General features: G+C 40.8%; 1 protein-coding gene across 1 annotated transcript; it reads right to left on the bottom strand.

The window, feature by feature from the left end:
- Window positions 1-240: 240 nt before the first annotated feature.
- angel2 (angel homolog 2 (Drosophila)) lies at window positions 241-16,157 on the bottom strand. The gene is made up of 10 exons (XM_063218106.1): window positions 15,721-16,157; window positions 15,030-15,256; window positions 13,838-13,907; window positions 8,008-8,179; window positions 6,049-6,298; window positions 5,350-5,464; window positions 4,525-4,558; window positions 3,151-3,299; window positions 1,909-2,109; window positions 241-359 (listed from the first exon to the last, which is right to left on the bottom strand). Exons 1-10 carry the CDS (start codon window positions 16,064-16,066, stop codon window positions 346-348), a joined length of 1,578 nt encoding a protein of 525 aa, XP_063074176.1. The 5' UTR covers window positions 16,067-16,157; the 3' UTR covers window positions 241-345.
- Window positions 16,158-16,254: the final 97 nt, after the last annotated feature.

Genomic DNA, 16,254 nt, shown 5'->3' with positions numbered 1-16,254 from the left:
TAAAAAGAACCAGATTTGAAATGTCAGGCTAAATATCTGCTTAAATAATATAAACTGATAAAATACTGTACATTTTAAAAATCTCTTCATATTAGTTGTGCACATAGATATTTAGCCGGACATTTCAACTACTGTCTTTGTGCAGTGAGTCAATGGGAATTTTCACACTAGAATTAAGCCATTTCTTTTGACAGAGGTGAGCCCGTTTCTCCATTCATTTACATTGTACAGGTCAACCTCCAAATAATGGCTGCCAGGACTGCCGTGACAACTGGGGTCATGACCCCTCCAGTGTTCTGTTCTACCTCTATGGTTGAGATGTTCATGAGTTGTCATTGGGGTTCATCAGTCGACCTTTGCTGGTGGAAAAAAAAAAGGGTAGTGTTACATTGATTTCAAGATCTAAAAGTACAACAACACTGACAGTTTCAGATGTTATAATTTATTAATGTGTACTGTGTTATAATTTATTGATGTGTACTACTCAACCTAATCATTCTTTTATATATACTGCCTCACGTGGATTCGATTAAATCGCTGGTTGATATTTCCATGCATCGATACATTTCGATTATTATTTACACCCATTAGAAGCCGGTGGTGAGCAAGCATTTTGGCTTTAAGCTCTCTTAGTAGCGTGTCTGCTTCCTGACGTCTAAGCAAGCTATGTTTATGATCACTTAACACATTGAATACCAGCCGTTTTTTGGAATTTTAGCTGTAGACTCCCAGCCAATTTCATAATTTTTTGTCATTTTTTGAACAGCCACTGAATATTTTGTCTTAAACCTACAGACACATGTCAGGGCTTGTTCGAAAGCTTGTTCCTTATCCTTCCATCATATGTTTAGGAATAGGCTAGCTAGCAAGGCACTGACAGGACATGTTTTGATTCTCTAAGAAGTAACACTAACTTGAGACGTGACGTGACATGATCAGGAAGTGGTTTGATTCGCTATAATAAAACTCAAATGAAAGCGTGAAAGCCCATTGGGAAACTCCAACTCCCATTGTCATTGTGACACAGCACTCCACAGCACACAAGTGAACACTGCACACTGCACACAACGAAATTGCATTTATGCCTCACCCGTGCAAGGGGGCAGCCCTCAGTGGCGCCCCATGGGGAGCAGTGCGGTGGGACAGTACCATGCTCAGGGTACCTCAGTCATGGAGGAGGATGGGGGAGAGCACTGGTTGATTACTCCCCCCACCAACCTGGCGGGTCGGGAGTCGAACCGGCAACCTCTGGGATGCAAGTCTGACGCCCTAACCACTCACCCATGACTGCCCATACTCACCCATGTTTAATAAAATGCACAGATGATGAAATATCCAGATCCTGACTTTGTAGGGGTTTTGACTTTGTAGGAGTTTTCATGATCTATGTCAGTGTACATCACATTATTACGAAAATCACACAGAATGTGCATTAGAATGTGTAGATTCAGAATCCATTAAAAAAAAACGGAAAAACTTAATTTTACGTTTTGGGAGCCCATGCATGAGAGGCAAAAAACATATTTTTACGTGGCTTGGGAGTCAATGTGTTAATAGCCCATCTGTCTCCTGACATCTAAGATAGCATTCTGGCTTTCAAGTTATTAGGTAGCATGTCTGTCTCTCATTCTGAGTTAGCAGTCTGGCTTTAGCCTCTTACTGCAGCAGGGGTCGCCGTCGACCCTATTCACTTGCTGAAAATGCTTAACTACATCATAAGAACATTGCTATGACATTACAGAGAGCCATAGTGCTGCGATAATGGGTTAATAGGTGCAGTATGTGGAGTGGTGGTCAGAGAAGGTATTGCAACTAAGCTGCTCATTGCAACTGTGCTGCCAACACCCACATTCCCACTTCGTTGCATTGGTGTCACATGCTAATATATTGAAAATCTTTGCTTTTTACCTGAGGGTGGTGGTGGTGCTGGCCACTGCCTCTGCTGCTGCTGCTGCTGGCGGCTGTGCAGTCTGAATCGGGCCAGCAGCGGTAGGTGGTCTGAAGGGTGGCTGGCGTTGGGCAGCCCGCCCACTGTACTCAGATCAGTCACGTCAAACAACGACAGACGCGCCAGCAGCTGCAGACCCTCCCCATACAGGGAGCTGGGATCTGGAATTTCAAACAAACAAACAAACAAACAAACAAACAAACAGACAAACAAACAGACAAACAGTATTAAAACAAAGTATCAAAGTAAATATACTGGGAAATTATCATACATGACATACAGGGCGCTGGAATTTTAAACAAACAAACAACGGATCAAAGTAAATATACTGTAAAATGATCATACTTGTCACTCACTGTGACTCACTGTGAAGCTGATTTCTATCAAGAATGTGACAAAAAAGAGGGAAAAAATGAACAAAAAAGCAAATGTTCTTCAGAGGCTGACAGTACCTATTCCCAAAATGGTGTCTTTTAACAGGTATTTTTTTGCTGGTGTTTTAGGAAATAAAACCCATAAAGCAAAGCATTTCTGACCAGATGAGTATTATTTATTGATTATTATTATCATTATTTATTTATTTATTCATTCATTCTTTACCTGATGTGAACCTGGATGCGGTGGTGTAGAATGTGTAATCTACGGTGAGGGGCCTCTGCATGTTATTGGTGGTGACTATTATTATAAACTATTATTATAAACTATTATTAATTACTAATTATTATATATCATACATTATATTATATTACCTGATGTGAATCTGGATGCGGCAGTGTAGAATATGTAGTCCACGGTGAGGGGCCTCTGCATGTTATTGGTGTTGAGGGTGACTATTATTATTATTATAAACTATTATTAATTATTAATTATTAATTATTATATATTATATTACCTGATGTGAACCTGGAGGCTGAGGTGTAGAATGTGTAATCTACGGTGAGGGGCCTCTGCATGTTATTGGTAGTGAGTATTATTGTAAACTATTATTATTATTATTATTATTATTATAAACTATTACTAATTATATATTAAACATTATATTATATTACCTGATGTGAACCTGGATGCGGTGGTGAAGAATATGTAGTCTACGGTGAGGGGCCTGTGCATGTTATTGGTGTTGAGGGTGACTATTATTATTATTATTCTAAACTATTATTAATTATTAATTATTAATTATTATATATTATATATCATATTACCTGATGTGAATCTGGAGGCGGCAGTGTAGAATATGTAGTCCACGGTGAGGGGCCTCTGCATGTTGTTGGTGGTGACTTCTGGCTCCCCTCGCTTGGAGGAGCGGTGGGAGTATGCAGAGCTGAAGCTGAACCCGTGCTGTATACAAGGCCTACTGGAGAGGGGAAACACAGGAGAGAGGAAACTGGTGATTAACCTGGCTAAGTGAAGCTACACAAAGTGGTAAACCTGCCAATACATATAATAACAATAATTATAACAATAACAATAATAAGCTGAACCCGTGCTCTATACAATGCCTACTGGAGAGGGGAAACACAGGAGAGAACAATTTGTAATATAACTGTATAAAAACTGTATTTATATAGCACACTTTCATACAGGACATGCAGCTCGATGTGTTCACCAGTTACAGTACAGTAGAGTACAGGACAGTACAGTAGATAATGCAGGAGAATAGAGAAGGTATAGATCAGTGTTTCCCAACCTTTTTTGTCTCGCGTACCCCCTAAACCTCTTAGTTGTACCATGAGTACCCCCTAATTCATTTTCTATATTGATCTCTCTGTCCTGATGTGACTGCTCCATTCATTTGTTATAATAATTACATTTTTTCAAGTACCCCCTGCAGTGTGCTCGTGTACCCCTAGTGGTACACCTACCCCTGGTTGGGAAACACTGGTATAGATGATTTTTTTGTTTATCAACACAGTATTGTGAGGAAGGGCAAGACACTGGCAGCCAACCACGTGAACGATTTTGTTTTTGACCGACAGCGGTTTCCAACAATCGACAATTGAGTTTCGCTCAGTCAGGTTAAAACACAAATTTAATACCCATGTATATGGGTTTTTGGTGTGTAACCTCTCTGATTGCATTAGTGATCACGACAGTAGGTATTCCAAGAACATGGCTAGGTGATTAACCTGGCTAAGTGACCCTACAGGAAGTGGTAAACCTGCTAAGAAATAGCCCACATGTGTCATTTAGTTTAAAAAAAGAGGACTCTGCGCTCTTCTATTAGATGATTTACCACTAATTCATGGTTAACTAAGTCTGGTTCACTACTGAGTCAGGGGAGTATCTAGCTAATCAGTTATCCAAGTTAAGTTAACCTTGAGGTTGTGGTAAATATTCTGATAAGAAAGCCTGGAGTGCTACAAGGACAACTGTGGACTATCTCTTGGCTGCAGACGAACTACTTCATGCAGGTTAACCTAGCCAGGGTTATCACCTTACCGTGTTTTTAAAATACTATCCAGGTTATTGAAATACCCCCATTGGTGTAGTTTTATAGAAATATTAAAAATACCAAAGTTGGATGCAAAAGCTGACTGAAATTGTTGAGTCTATCTTGTAAGTAGGAAAAAACATACCTGTTGATCCTGTAAAACTCTTCTATCGTTAGGCCTGGAAGTCATATTATAGACAGAAAAATCGGTTGTTAATATTTACCAAATCCATTTACTTACTAAACCACATCATAAAATCACATTTATTGTAAAAAAAAACAATAAAAAACCCCTGTGTTCTCCTTTGTATTTATAGTCATAAAATAGACTGACATACTGTGTAGTTGATATTGCATTACAGCTGTGTGTCTTGCTTAGGGTATTAACTGTATGCTCCTGCCTGGTTTTGTTGGTCTGCCAAATTAGTTGCAAAACTGCCAACTTTACTGAGTAACTGGTCTGCAGTTACCGCAGATACAGTAGAGTAGAGTACAGCAATAGAACACTGCAAAAGAAGAATGCAAAGTCGGGGGTGTTTGATGCATCCTATTTGAGTTAGGGCACGGGTTCTTAATGTGTAACCTTTGCCTTAAAGTGATACTGTACAGGAAATGGTCAAAAAAAGTAATGCAACTATGCTGCTCATTGAAACTGGGCTGCCTATTGCCAAAATGAAAGTTGATTTGGATAAATGCAAAGTGTAATGTAATGTAATAATGTAAGGTATTGAAATGGGCAGAGATTACCAGAGGCACCATTCTGGCAGTGGTACTGGCACTGCGCGTTGAGTGTGTGTGTGAGTGTGTGTGTGTGTGTGTGTGTGTGTTGCGGAATGTAATAAGCTTACTTAGCTTACCTGATGTATTGCTCTGGCAGTGGTACTGGCACTGCGCGTTGATACGTGTGTGTGTGTGTGTGTGTGTGTGTGTGTGTGTGTGTTGCGGAATGTAATAAGCTTACTTAGCTTACCTGATGTATTGCTCTGGCAGTGGTACTGGCACTGTGCGTTGATGCCCAGCGTGTGGGGCCAGAGGGGCACGGTCAGCGGGTGCTGCCTCCTGGGAACAGCATCCTGCCCCGATACCTGCAATATACATTTGAGAGCATATATTCAGGCAGTGTTTCCCATACATTGAGGAAACTATGGCGCACCGCCATAGTTTAAATTTGGCCGCCATAGTTTCCGAAAATGTAAAAAAAATGACAATGAAATGGGTTGAAATGGGTTGAAATGGCTGAAATGTAGGCCTCTAGGTTCTCCATGCGCCAATGTCATACTTTACTCATTGTTTTGCCGTTTTGCATTCACGCCGCATTTTGCATTTACCCCCCCCTCAAAAAAAAAATCCCGGTTGCCCCCATAGTTTCCAAAATTTCTGTGGGAAACACTGTCAGGGCAATACATACAGTATTTGAAAGCTTATATTCAGGATAGTATACATTTGAAGGTTATATGTAGCTGTAAATGTGTACATTTGAGAGCTTATGTTGAGGGAAAAATACATTTGAAGGCTTCAACTCAGGACAATATACATTTGAGAGCTCATGGGCTTATGTATGCAGTCAGCAAGTGCTGCCTCCTATGAACAATATCCTGCAGAACAAATACAAGGCCTATATGCAGGACTACACAGACACAGACACACACATCCTTAAGCACCAACTCACCTCTCCCCGAAATATCCCATAATAATCCAGCCTGCCGTCTCTAAGGAAACGGTAGAGGGGCGACCAGGGCACCGAGTTCATGTCACCGCACACCACCAGGGGGCAGAGTGTGCCGTCGGGACGCGAGGCCACGCGCCGGAGCTCGGCCAGGAGCATGGCCACCTGGGCCAGCTTGATGTCCCCGCGGCGAGGGTTTGAGAGCAGGTCTGTGTTGGCCACGCACAGCGGAGATGGCATGGTGGTGGATGTGGCAGCAGTGGTTGTGACAGTGGTGGTTGGCAGCCGTTGCCTAAAGGGAAAAGGAAAAGAGCGGTATATTAGCCACACATAGCAGCTGCGGTGTGGTGGACGCGAGGCCACGCGCCAGAGCTCGGCCAGGAGCATGGTCACCTGGGCCAGCTTGAGGGTTGTAGCAGCGTACAGCGGAGGTGGCGTGGTGGTGGAGGTGGTTGGCCTAATGGGTAAAGGAAAAGACAGGGTTTTTTGTTAGAATTCACAGTTTAAATGGTTACAGTCCCTGGAGCAATGTGGGGCCAGCTTGATGTCCCCACGGCGAGGGTTGTAGAGCAGGTGTGTGTTGGCCACGCACAGCGGAGGCGGCGTTGTGGTGGATGTGACAGTGGTGGTTGGCAGCCGTGGCCTAATGGTTAAAGGAAAAGACAATGTTATCTAAAGCGACAAAAGGTTAGAGTTATAGTGGTTACAGTCCAGTTTGACATCCCCGCAACCAGGGATATAGGGCAGGTGTGTGTTGGCCACACATGTAGTTTAGTGTAGTGTAGTGTAGAGTACTGTAACGTGTAGCGTATTGAACTGTAGTGTAGTGTTATGGGATGTGTAGTGTAATGTAATGGGTGCAATATATACCGGTACTGTATAATTTAATGTGTAGTGTAGTGTCCTTTACAGTAATGTGTAGTGTAGTGAAGTGTAGTGTAGTGTAGTGTAGTGTAGTGTAGTGTAGTGTAGTGTAATGTGATATAATGTGTAGTGTAGTGGACTGTAAGGTAACACTTTATTTTAATGGTTCACTATTAAAGTGGATCTACCACATTGGGTACAGTGTAATAACCAGTGTAACAATATTTTATAGCAGGCAATACCAGTGTAACAATATTCAATATCATATTATACCAGTTACACACAAATACATGGTGTAAGTAAAAAATTGGTACATGGTGTTACACTGGTATTACATGGTATGAAATATTTCTACACCGGCTATTACACTGTACCTAATGTGGTAGATCCACTGTAATAGTGAACCATTCAAATAAAGTGTTACCTATTGCGCATTCAGGCTTACTGAGAACCGTGCCGGTGCCCGTTCCCGCACCTAATGGAACTGGCCGTCATGTTCACGCCACAGATTTTTGAGTCGCGAACCGGAAAGTTGGTTCGCAAGGCGAACCGCAAAATACTAGGTTTTCCTCCGTGAACCATGACGACAGCGTGGCCATCAGCAGGTTCATCCGGGTAACACCGTCACGTGCGGAAAAAGTTCGGAGCCCGGTATGAACATGGGCGGTTCGCAGATAACTACTTTAGTGCCGAACGTAACTAGTACGGGCACCTGCTCCGTTCTGGTCGGCCTGAAAACCCTACCTGTGGAATGTTAAGGTGCAGTAATTTAGTTTGTGCAATTGAAGTGTAATACAAGTTTAATGTAATGTAGTGTAGTGTAGTTAACGGTAGTGTAATCTAATCTTACTTGGGTTGCAGCAGCAGCACCATGCCCACGTTGTCGCGGTCCAAGAGGGGTACGCCAGGCCTCAAGTACTCCATGGGCGTTGGAGTTTGTGTAGTGTGATGTAATGGGTACAATAGTGTGTGCAATGTAATATAAATATAATGTAATGTCAGTAATCTAATCTTACTTGGGCTGTAGGTTGAGTTTGCGCACCACGCAAGGCTGCACTATATTGTTCTGTAATGCAATGTAGTGTGATCTAATCTTACTTGGGCTGTAGGAGCAGCACCATGCCCACATTGTCGCGGTCCAGGAGGGGTACGCCGGGCCTCAGGTACTCAACAGGGTGGCCCGAGAGCAGGGCGAAGGAGTCACGCTTGAACACCACCGCACAGCCGTCCGGCTTGCCACCCGTACGCTTCTTATATTCGCACTGGTAGCCTGGGGGGGCGAAGGTCAAGGTAAAAAATAAAACAACTTTCTAGACACCCCGGTAACGCTTAAGAATAAGGTTATTCTAATAAGCGTTTATAGTCACTAGTAAGCAGGTAGTAATACCCTTACAAGTGCCCAATAACATGCTAACATCTTATAATCTGCTTATTATGTGTTTTTAGTGGTTTATTTTTTTGTCTTATTATTTATATCGGTACACATATCCATCTTGATATGCTGACTAATACTAGATATGGAGGCGTTGCGAAAAAAAAACCTTAATTTTCAAGATGGCTGCCACGTGTGTGTATGCTACTTGACACCTTCGTTTCCCCCTGGAATCAATAAACGACACTCTACTCTCTACTCTACGTGTACCCATTTTCATGCTTTTACTCAAATAGAGTTACTCATCAGAGGTTAACAATGTTAATAAGCATGTTAACAAAGTTAATAAGCATGTTATTGGGCAAATGAAAGATGAATCACCGCACACTGGTATCTTTGCTGGTAGTTTATTTGGTGAACAACGCGTTATTGGGCACTTGTTGGGCACATGTTATTGGGCACTTGTAAGGGTATTACTACCTGCTTACTAGTGACTATAAACGCTTATTAGAAGAACCTTATTCTAAAGCGTTACCGACACCCCTTACAGAAGTTAAAAAAGCCTTTATTAACCCGTTAAGACACTGCGCTATAAATCTGCTGTGAACAAGGCATTACCAGTGCATTACTAAAGGCCCTGTGTTATGTCATAGTCCGGCAGCCAAAAGCCAAATATCAGCCGAACCCAGTTTCGTCTGATAAAGTTTTTTTCTTTGCAGTTTGTGGTTGCCTAAGGTGTACCTATTAAGATTCCAGACGATGCCCGGTGATATCCCTTGAGCATTTTCAGATATTGAGCCTTTTATGCTTGATGTGCTGCAGCCATAGATTACAACAGTCTTTGGCTCCCAAATCATGTTATGCTGACCAAATACCCTATACCATACTTATTTTGTGTTTGTTTACATGGTAGGATGTGTATAAGAACAGGTGGTGAGGTATGGACATCAGTGGGGGTGGGGTCATGCATGTTTGGGGGCGGGGCATTCACCCAAAAAGCCTGATTTTCCAAGTCGGAGACACAAAGGCCAACATTTCGCCAAACGTGGCTTTATATCTCATAGTGGGTTGTTTGGTTTTGCTGTTTGTAGTTGTCCAACACTTACCCATCAGGATAAGAGTGGGTGATGTGCCAATTTCAGATATTAACCCTTTCATGTTGATTTCGCTGCAGCCATAGCCCACAAGCTTTTGACAGCTTCATAACTGCACTATGATTAACCATAGAGCATTCTGGTTGGTAGGCCTGCCACATCAAAGTGGAGAAAGTGTCCTCGTACCAAATAAATTTTAGACAATTACATAACTAGCTGTTTGTCAAGCAGAAATATGTAACATTTAGGTGAATATTGGTGGTGTCAGCTTAGACATACCCAGAAAGGATTACTAATTCAACACAGAATTTCACCATTTCATACATTGCTATTTACTCTTCCTGTGCTGTTGTAACACAAAATAAAAATTGTAAGTAATAATTACATAATTTTTGGCTGATTATTTGTTTGCCTACAAAGTACATAATTTCAGTGGTGGTCGTATTAACATGGAAAGAGATAAAATTAAAAATGTAAATCCACAAAATGACATTGTAATTGACCTTTTACCAGCCCATGCCATATCAGGGTGTGACGCTGTGGCATCCTATTTTGGTATTGGTAAGGGCTCTGTTATCAAGACCCTAAAAGCTGGATATCACTTGACATCAATTGGTAATGTGCTGGCACCATTCCAACAACTTTCCAGTGAGGACACTAACTTTGTGTCGGCATGTTATGGCATTCCAGACAGTATCAGCATGTCACATACAAGGTTGGTGGTATGGGGAAAAAAGAATGGGAAAGGTCATTTATCTTCACCTAACCTGGCTGCTCTTCCACCAACAACAGAGGCATTTCTTGAGAATGTGAAAAGGGCTCATTTTCAAGCAATATTGTGGAGGACATTGGTTCACACTCCACCTGAACTATCTCCTGAAGCATTTGGATGGAAGAAAGACCCATGCAACAAAGCACTGATACCAATAAGTGTTCCAGAAAATGTCAAAGTGGCACCAGACTACATTTTACAGATGATCAGATGTGGTTGCAAGAGTAAAAGCCCCTGCAATTCTAAGAAATGTAGCTGTGCTGTAAACATTGTGCCTTGCACCATTTTCTGTGCATGTTTTCGGCTGGGATGCTGCCAAACCAATGTTGTGTGAGCTTTACTGTGTGTGTGTGTGTGTGTGTGTGTGTGTGTATGTGTGTGTGTGTGTGTGTGTGTGTGTGTGTGTGTGTGTGTGTGTGTGTGTGTGTGTGTGTGTGTGTGTGTGTGTGTGTGTGTGTGTGTGTGTGTGTGCGCGTGTGCGTGCGCGTGCGCATGTGCGTGTAGTATAATGTAGGCTATAGGTGTTTTAGGTGTTAAGGACTCTGTATGTTGTATAGGTGTAGACAGGTCTTTCTGTGCGAATTTAAATGCATGTACATGTCTTATTTGATGGCTTCATGGACTTTTAAGTGATCATTTAATACCAGTCAGGATACTCTGGATTGACTTAATTTTTTGACTCAACCGTATATATAATGTATAGCTGTTTTCCTATGTTTAGACCTCTCTCTCTCTCTCTCTCTCTCTCTCTCTCTCTCTCTCTCTCTCTCTCTCTCTCTCTCTCTCTCTCTCTCTCTCTCTCACTGTCTCTGAGCGTGCGGTACTGTATGTTGCAGTGTATATAGGTCTTTCTGTGTAAATTTAAATGCATGTACAGATCTTATTTGATGGCTTTATGGATTTAAGTGATCATTCAATACCAGTCTGGATACACTGGATGTACAGTGCCATGAGAAAGTTTGGGCACCCTTTTGGAAGATCATTACATCGGTTTATTTCTCGTTGAGCTTTTCAAGTAGCAACTTCCATATGTTAAACTGTAGGGAAATAGAAACATTTCAGCAGTGGAAGAATTTTCATAGGTGTTATAGAAAGAATGTTATGTGGATTTAAACAAAAATATGCGTGTGCATAAATATGGGCACCCCAAAGAAGGTATGCCATTAATATGAAGTGGAGCTCACCTTTGCTGATCTAATGGCCTTTGGATACTTGCTATACAAGAAGACAAGTTTCAACTGCCTGGTGCTACTGAATAGTTGCCAATTATTCTATCCAGAACCCCTCTAATTCAGTCAGATTACTCATCTGTCTTCTGTAGACATCCTGGTTCAAATAAATTAATTCTTTTTCAATGATGGGTGTTATCTCAAGATTGGTATGACCATTTCAAGACATCGTACTTGTTGTTTTGCATGAACTCATTGCTGAATTTTGATCAACACTGTCCTTCTGGAAAGTCCAAACTCTGCTCAGCTCTAATTTTGTGACTGACACTTGAACATGTTTTTGAAAAATATGCTATTTGAATAGAATTAGTGAGGTCCTTAACTGTAATAAGTTTTACAGTGTGTATACTATCCACACAGACCTATAGTAGGGTGTGTTTTAGACCAGAGGTCATAGAATTTATGGGTGCATTTTTTGCCATGTCCACGTCCCATTGTTAAGGTCAAATAACTCTAGCTCAGTCTCATCTGACCACACTATGGTTTCCCAAACAGCTTTTAGCTTGTCCAGATAAGCTTTCTGCATAAGTTTAACAACTTATTTCTGATGGATACACAGGAAAGCCTTTTTATTCGTCACCCATCCAATGAGCTTTTGCCTTGTGAAAAGCATACGTAGAAGGACCCATGTCTAAGTCTGCACTGTCAGCAGCTATGGTCTTGTAATTCTATGGCGTTGTTCTGTAGTGTGCCTGTTACAATTCTTACCATCCTTTAGCCATGCCCTTTTAACTATTTTTCAACAAACTACAGTTTGTTCAGAGCCCACCATATTCCACTCTCCAAGACAGAACTTAGGACAAGCCTCGTCTATAATTGTGTATGATAAATAACATTGTAATGACCAATCATGTCTGTCTTGGTGACTGAAGGGATTACAAAGTCATTAGAACCAGTTTGTGCGGCAAAGGTGAGCTCTATTTCATATCAATGGTATACCTTCTTTGGGGTGCCCATATTTATGCACACGCCTATTTTTGTGTAAATCCACATAAAATTCTATCTATAACACCTATGAAAATTCTTCCACTGCTGAAATGTTTCTCTTTCCCTACAGTTTAACATATGTTAAAATGAATTTGCTACTTTAAAAGTTCAACGAGAAATAAACCGATCTAGTGATTTTCGAAAAGGGTGCCCAAACTTTTTCATGGCACTGTATGTCATTTCTTTACTCATTTTTTGGAACAGCCAACGACTGCTCACCAGTTACCACCACACTCTGTTGTTCTTTTTTTTTATGTTGGCTATTTGTGGTAGGCTACCTACCGGCGATGTTGTCATGTATGTTGTCATGATGTGATATTATGCAGGATCTCATAATGCACAATCCGTTCCATACTTTACAGTCATATTCTAAGCAATGTTGTGAATGTTTTTACTGAGGCATTTGTTGATTTGTCATTCATGACCTGATTTATATAACTAAATGCATAAAAATAGGCCGAAATCACATTTTTTAAGGTTATTAGCAGTATTTTCTCTGTACCTGGATAACAAAAGGAGATAGCCACAATTAACCACAGTAAATATTCTTGTATGTACGATATTAACAAAATAAAAAAGGAATTTTGAAGCTGGCATTTTCAGGTGGTCAGATTCATTGCATCAAAATATAATGCAAATTAGTGCATATTTAATTAGATAATAGCCTAATTAGCATATTTAAACATAAAATATAGAAAACTTGTAATACCTTTTTTTCTCCAATTCATACGAGTAATCATCTGATAAAGTTTCATATTGATATCTGCAAGTTAAAAAATACCCTATTCACAGTGTCTCGCCTTATTTGTGGGATTGCTGTTATGAAAGGGTTAATTATTACCCCATATTGGGTTTGTTTCAATAAGGGCAGTGTTAAAGCAGTCCAATGTGAATGTTTTTCAGGTAATATAAGCAATTTGGTACATTTTGTAACATTATTCACAGTAATATTAGGTGTCTTTAGTTTTTTGTCATAATTTGCATTTATGGGACAATAAAGGCTCAAAATCTGAAAATGCTCAAGTGGTATCACCGGGCATCGTCTGAAATCTTGAAGACTTGCCTAAAATCTATCAGATAAAGCAAAAAAAAGAACTTTATCAAAGAAATCTGGGTTCAAACCCCACGGCTCCCGGACTATCATGGTAGTGTTGTACTATGGTAGTGAACTTTTCAATGTCTATTACAGTGTGCCACTGGAAGTATGGCGTACATTAAGGGGTTAAAGGGTAATGGGTATGGATATGATTCAATTCAGTACGTAAGGCTTCTAGGCTGTGTTTAAATGGTTGATGTCTTTCAGATATAATACTAAGATATGGATAAAGAAAAAGTAAGGCTTCTAGATGGAAATAAGGAGAAGTCATGAACATGACGTCATTATCTAAGGCTTCTGTCTTTAAAAGATATATGTATGAAGTCAGTACCTAAGGCTTCTAGTTGTCTTGAAAATATATAAATATGAAGTCAGTACCTAAGGCTTCTAGACTGGGCTTCATCTGTGAAACATAGTGGTCCTCTTGAACTTCCTGAAGACACAAAATCTAGAGACACCCAGAAAAAAAATCAAACAACATACAGTTACACATCAACGCAACACACTTGTGAAACACTCATAACACTGTGCAGATCATGCCTATGATGCTGTGAATGACTGTGGAAAAGTCAACACATCTTATGGTGGCATGTATGACTGGAAGATTGTCTAATAATAACGATAAGACTTAATAAGACTTAACAAGATCTAAGTTATATGGGGATCATCTGACAGCATCACTGTGACCTCTGGGTATGATGGTGTGTGAGTAGACCATATGTGTGGTTTAACCCATTTTAACCTGATGACTCGTATTGTTTGACCTTTGGTGCCTGGAGACACATATACACTGCATTCAGACTTAAGATGTTAGCTTTTTAAATATGGGTATTGTTAATGCAAGATGAGGGTCTTTGGGTTTAAATACAACTTATTTCATATTATTATGTGCATCAGAGGCTAAGATAGTTAGGTTTCTATAGGGTGAGGGCAACTATCCCTACAAGGGCTTAGGCATTCAGCAGGCGTTTTTTGCAGGTGCTTTAGGCATCAATGGGTTAAAGGGACAGTTTGGTCAATTTCAACATGCAGTTGTATTGCTCACGCTACCCTTGACTTGTCAGTACCTGGTGATGCCACATTTTTCGGCTCAGCCCTTTCCGAGATATGAGTAATTCTAATGGGGGCAGCGTTTGTTTACATTTTTTTAAAATTAAACATAGGCCAACTCCAAATATTTTCCCAAAAGGTACTGCTGTTTGCTAGTTGTCTGCTGATGTTTTATAACCTTTTGGATGTTTTTGGGAATAAATAAAAATGTTTTTTGAAATGTAAACAAAGAGCTGCCCCCATTACAATGACCAGGATCTCGGAAACGGCTGAAGAAGAAGAAAAAAAAATCTCAGGCACTGACAAGTCCAGGGTAGTGTGAGCATTACAACTGCATGTTGAAATTGACCAAACTGTCCCTTTAAGTAAGCGGTCACAACATTGATGTAGTATCAGCACAGCAACCAAAATGTGTTGTGCAAATTGTGTAAAAAAAAAAGGGGGGGGGGCTGTCCTGATCCTCATTACATTGGAAGACATGAGATCAAGTGAGAAATGAGAGAAATGTGAAGTGACTTACATCTGCGTTGTGTTCTTCTATTTCTTTCATGATGTTGGCATACCGGTATTTCCAGTCCAGGACGGGCACGGAGCAGTGCCTGTACAAGTAGGAGTTTTCATGCAGCAGCTGTTGCGAGAGGATGTTATAAGACATTACGGAAAAGTCGAAGTGCTGCCTGGTTCCTCCTGAGGCACCGGGCAGTTTTCCACGCGCGTGTGTGAACTCTTCCCATCGTCTCCCTACCTCTGTAAACAAAACAGAGTAGAGAGTAGAGTGTGATTTATTAATTACCAAGGGAAATTAAGTTGTCCAGTAGAATACATACAGAAAGAAATAAAGAAAAAAACATACAGACACATCATTGCACATATATTCACCATACAGCACACGCTTCTTACAAACATTTAGCCAAAGTCAAATCTCTCTGTCTCTCTCTCTCTCTCTCTCTCTCTCTCTCTCTCTCTCTCTCTCTCTCTCTCTCTCTCTCTCTCTCTCTCTATCTCTATCTCCCACAGAGTGGTTCATCACATATGTGCCATAGCTGAGTGTCATAGCAAAGAGCAGCCAAAAGAGTCAAAAGCAAAAGTACTTGAAATCAAAACACTCAGCGAGCACATACTGCATAAATCAGTGATTCAAGTCAGGCTTATTTTTTTTATTTATTGTAATTCCAGTTATTGTTAAGGTTAGTTGGATTAAGAGAACCTGCCTGCAGTGGGACTTGATGCAGCTCCTTTTTTCCGAGGTGGACTTTTGCCGTTTGGGGAAAGTCTGTCCTTTTGCAAATGATGGTCCGAGTCCGAAGAAGACTTCCTCCGTTTAGCAGGAGGATCTTCGTCAGACGTGTTCATATTCCTATTGCGACTGTAACTCCTAGCTGTTGTTAAGAAGTCCAATGACAATCTAAAAGCTGGGTTATCCTTCAACGTGCGTCTGTAGTGCAGCGAAGCTCCAAGAACGTGGCAATCAAACAGACAGCCACTCGAGAGCCAAAGAGGATTGATCCGTGTCCACGTATTTCTGTGAAAATGAAATCTCCACCTGAATGTGGTCATTGGCTTAACGAATGAATAAGAGGATGTATGAATAAAGAGTGCCGTCTTCAAGAAGTCATGTAAACAGACATTTCATTTCACTGTCACAGAGACACAAACACGCCGAGCGTCGGAATCTTACACTTCCGGTCAGATGTAAACAAACGCACTTCAAATAAAAGTGGCTGGGGTATGTTATGTTTGTTTTC

This window comes from Engraulis encrasicolus, chromosome 15, assembly GCF_034702125.1.
Source record: "Engraulis encrasicolus isolate BLACKSEA-1 chromosome 15, IST_EnEncr_1.0, whole genome shotgun sequence".
Classification (NCBI taxonomy): domain Eukaryota; kingdom Metazoa; phylum Chordata; class Actinopteri; order Clupeiformes; family Engraulidae; genus Engraulis; species Engraulis encrasicolus.
Note: the sequence above shows the minus strand (reverse complement) of the source record. Positions and strands in the feature narration are given on the sequence as shown.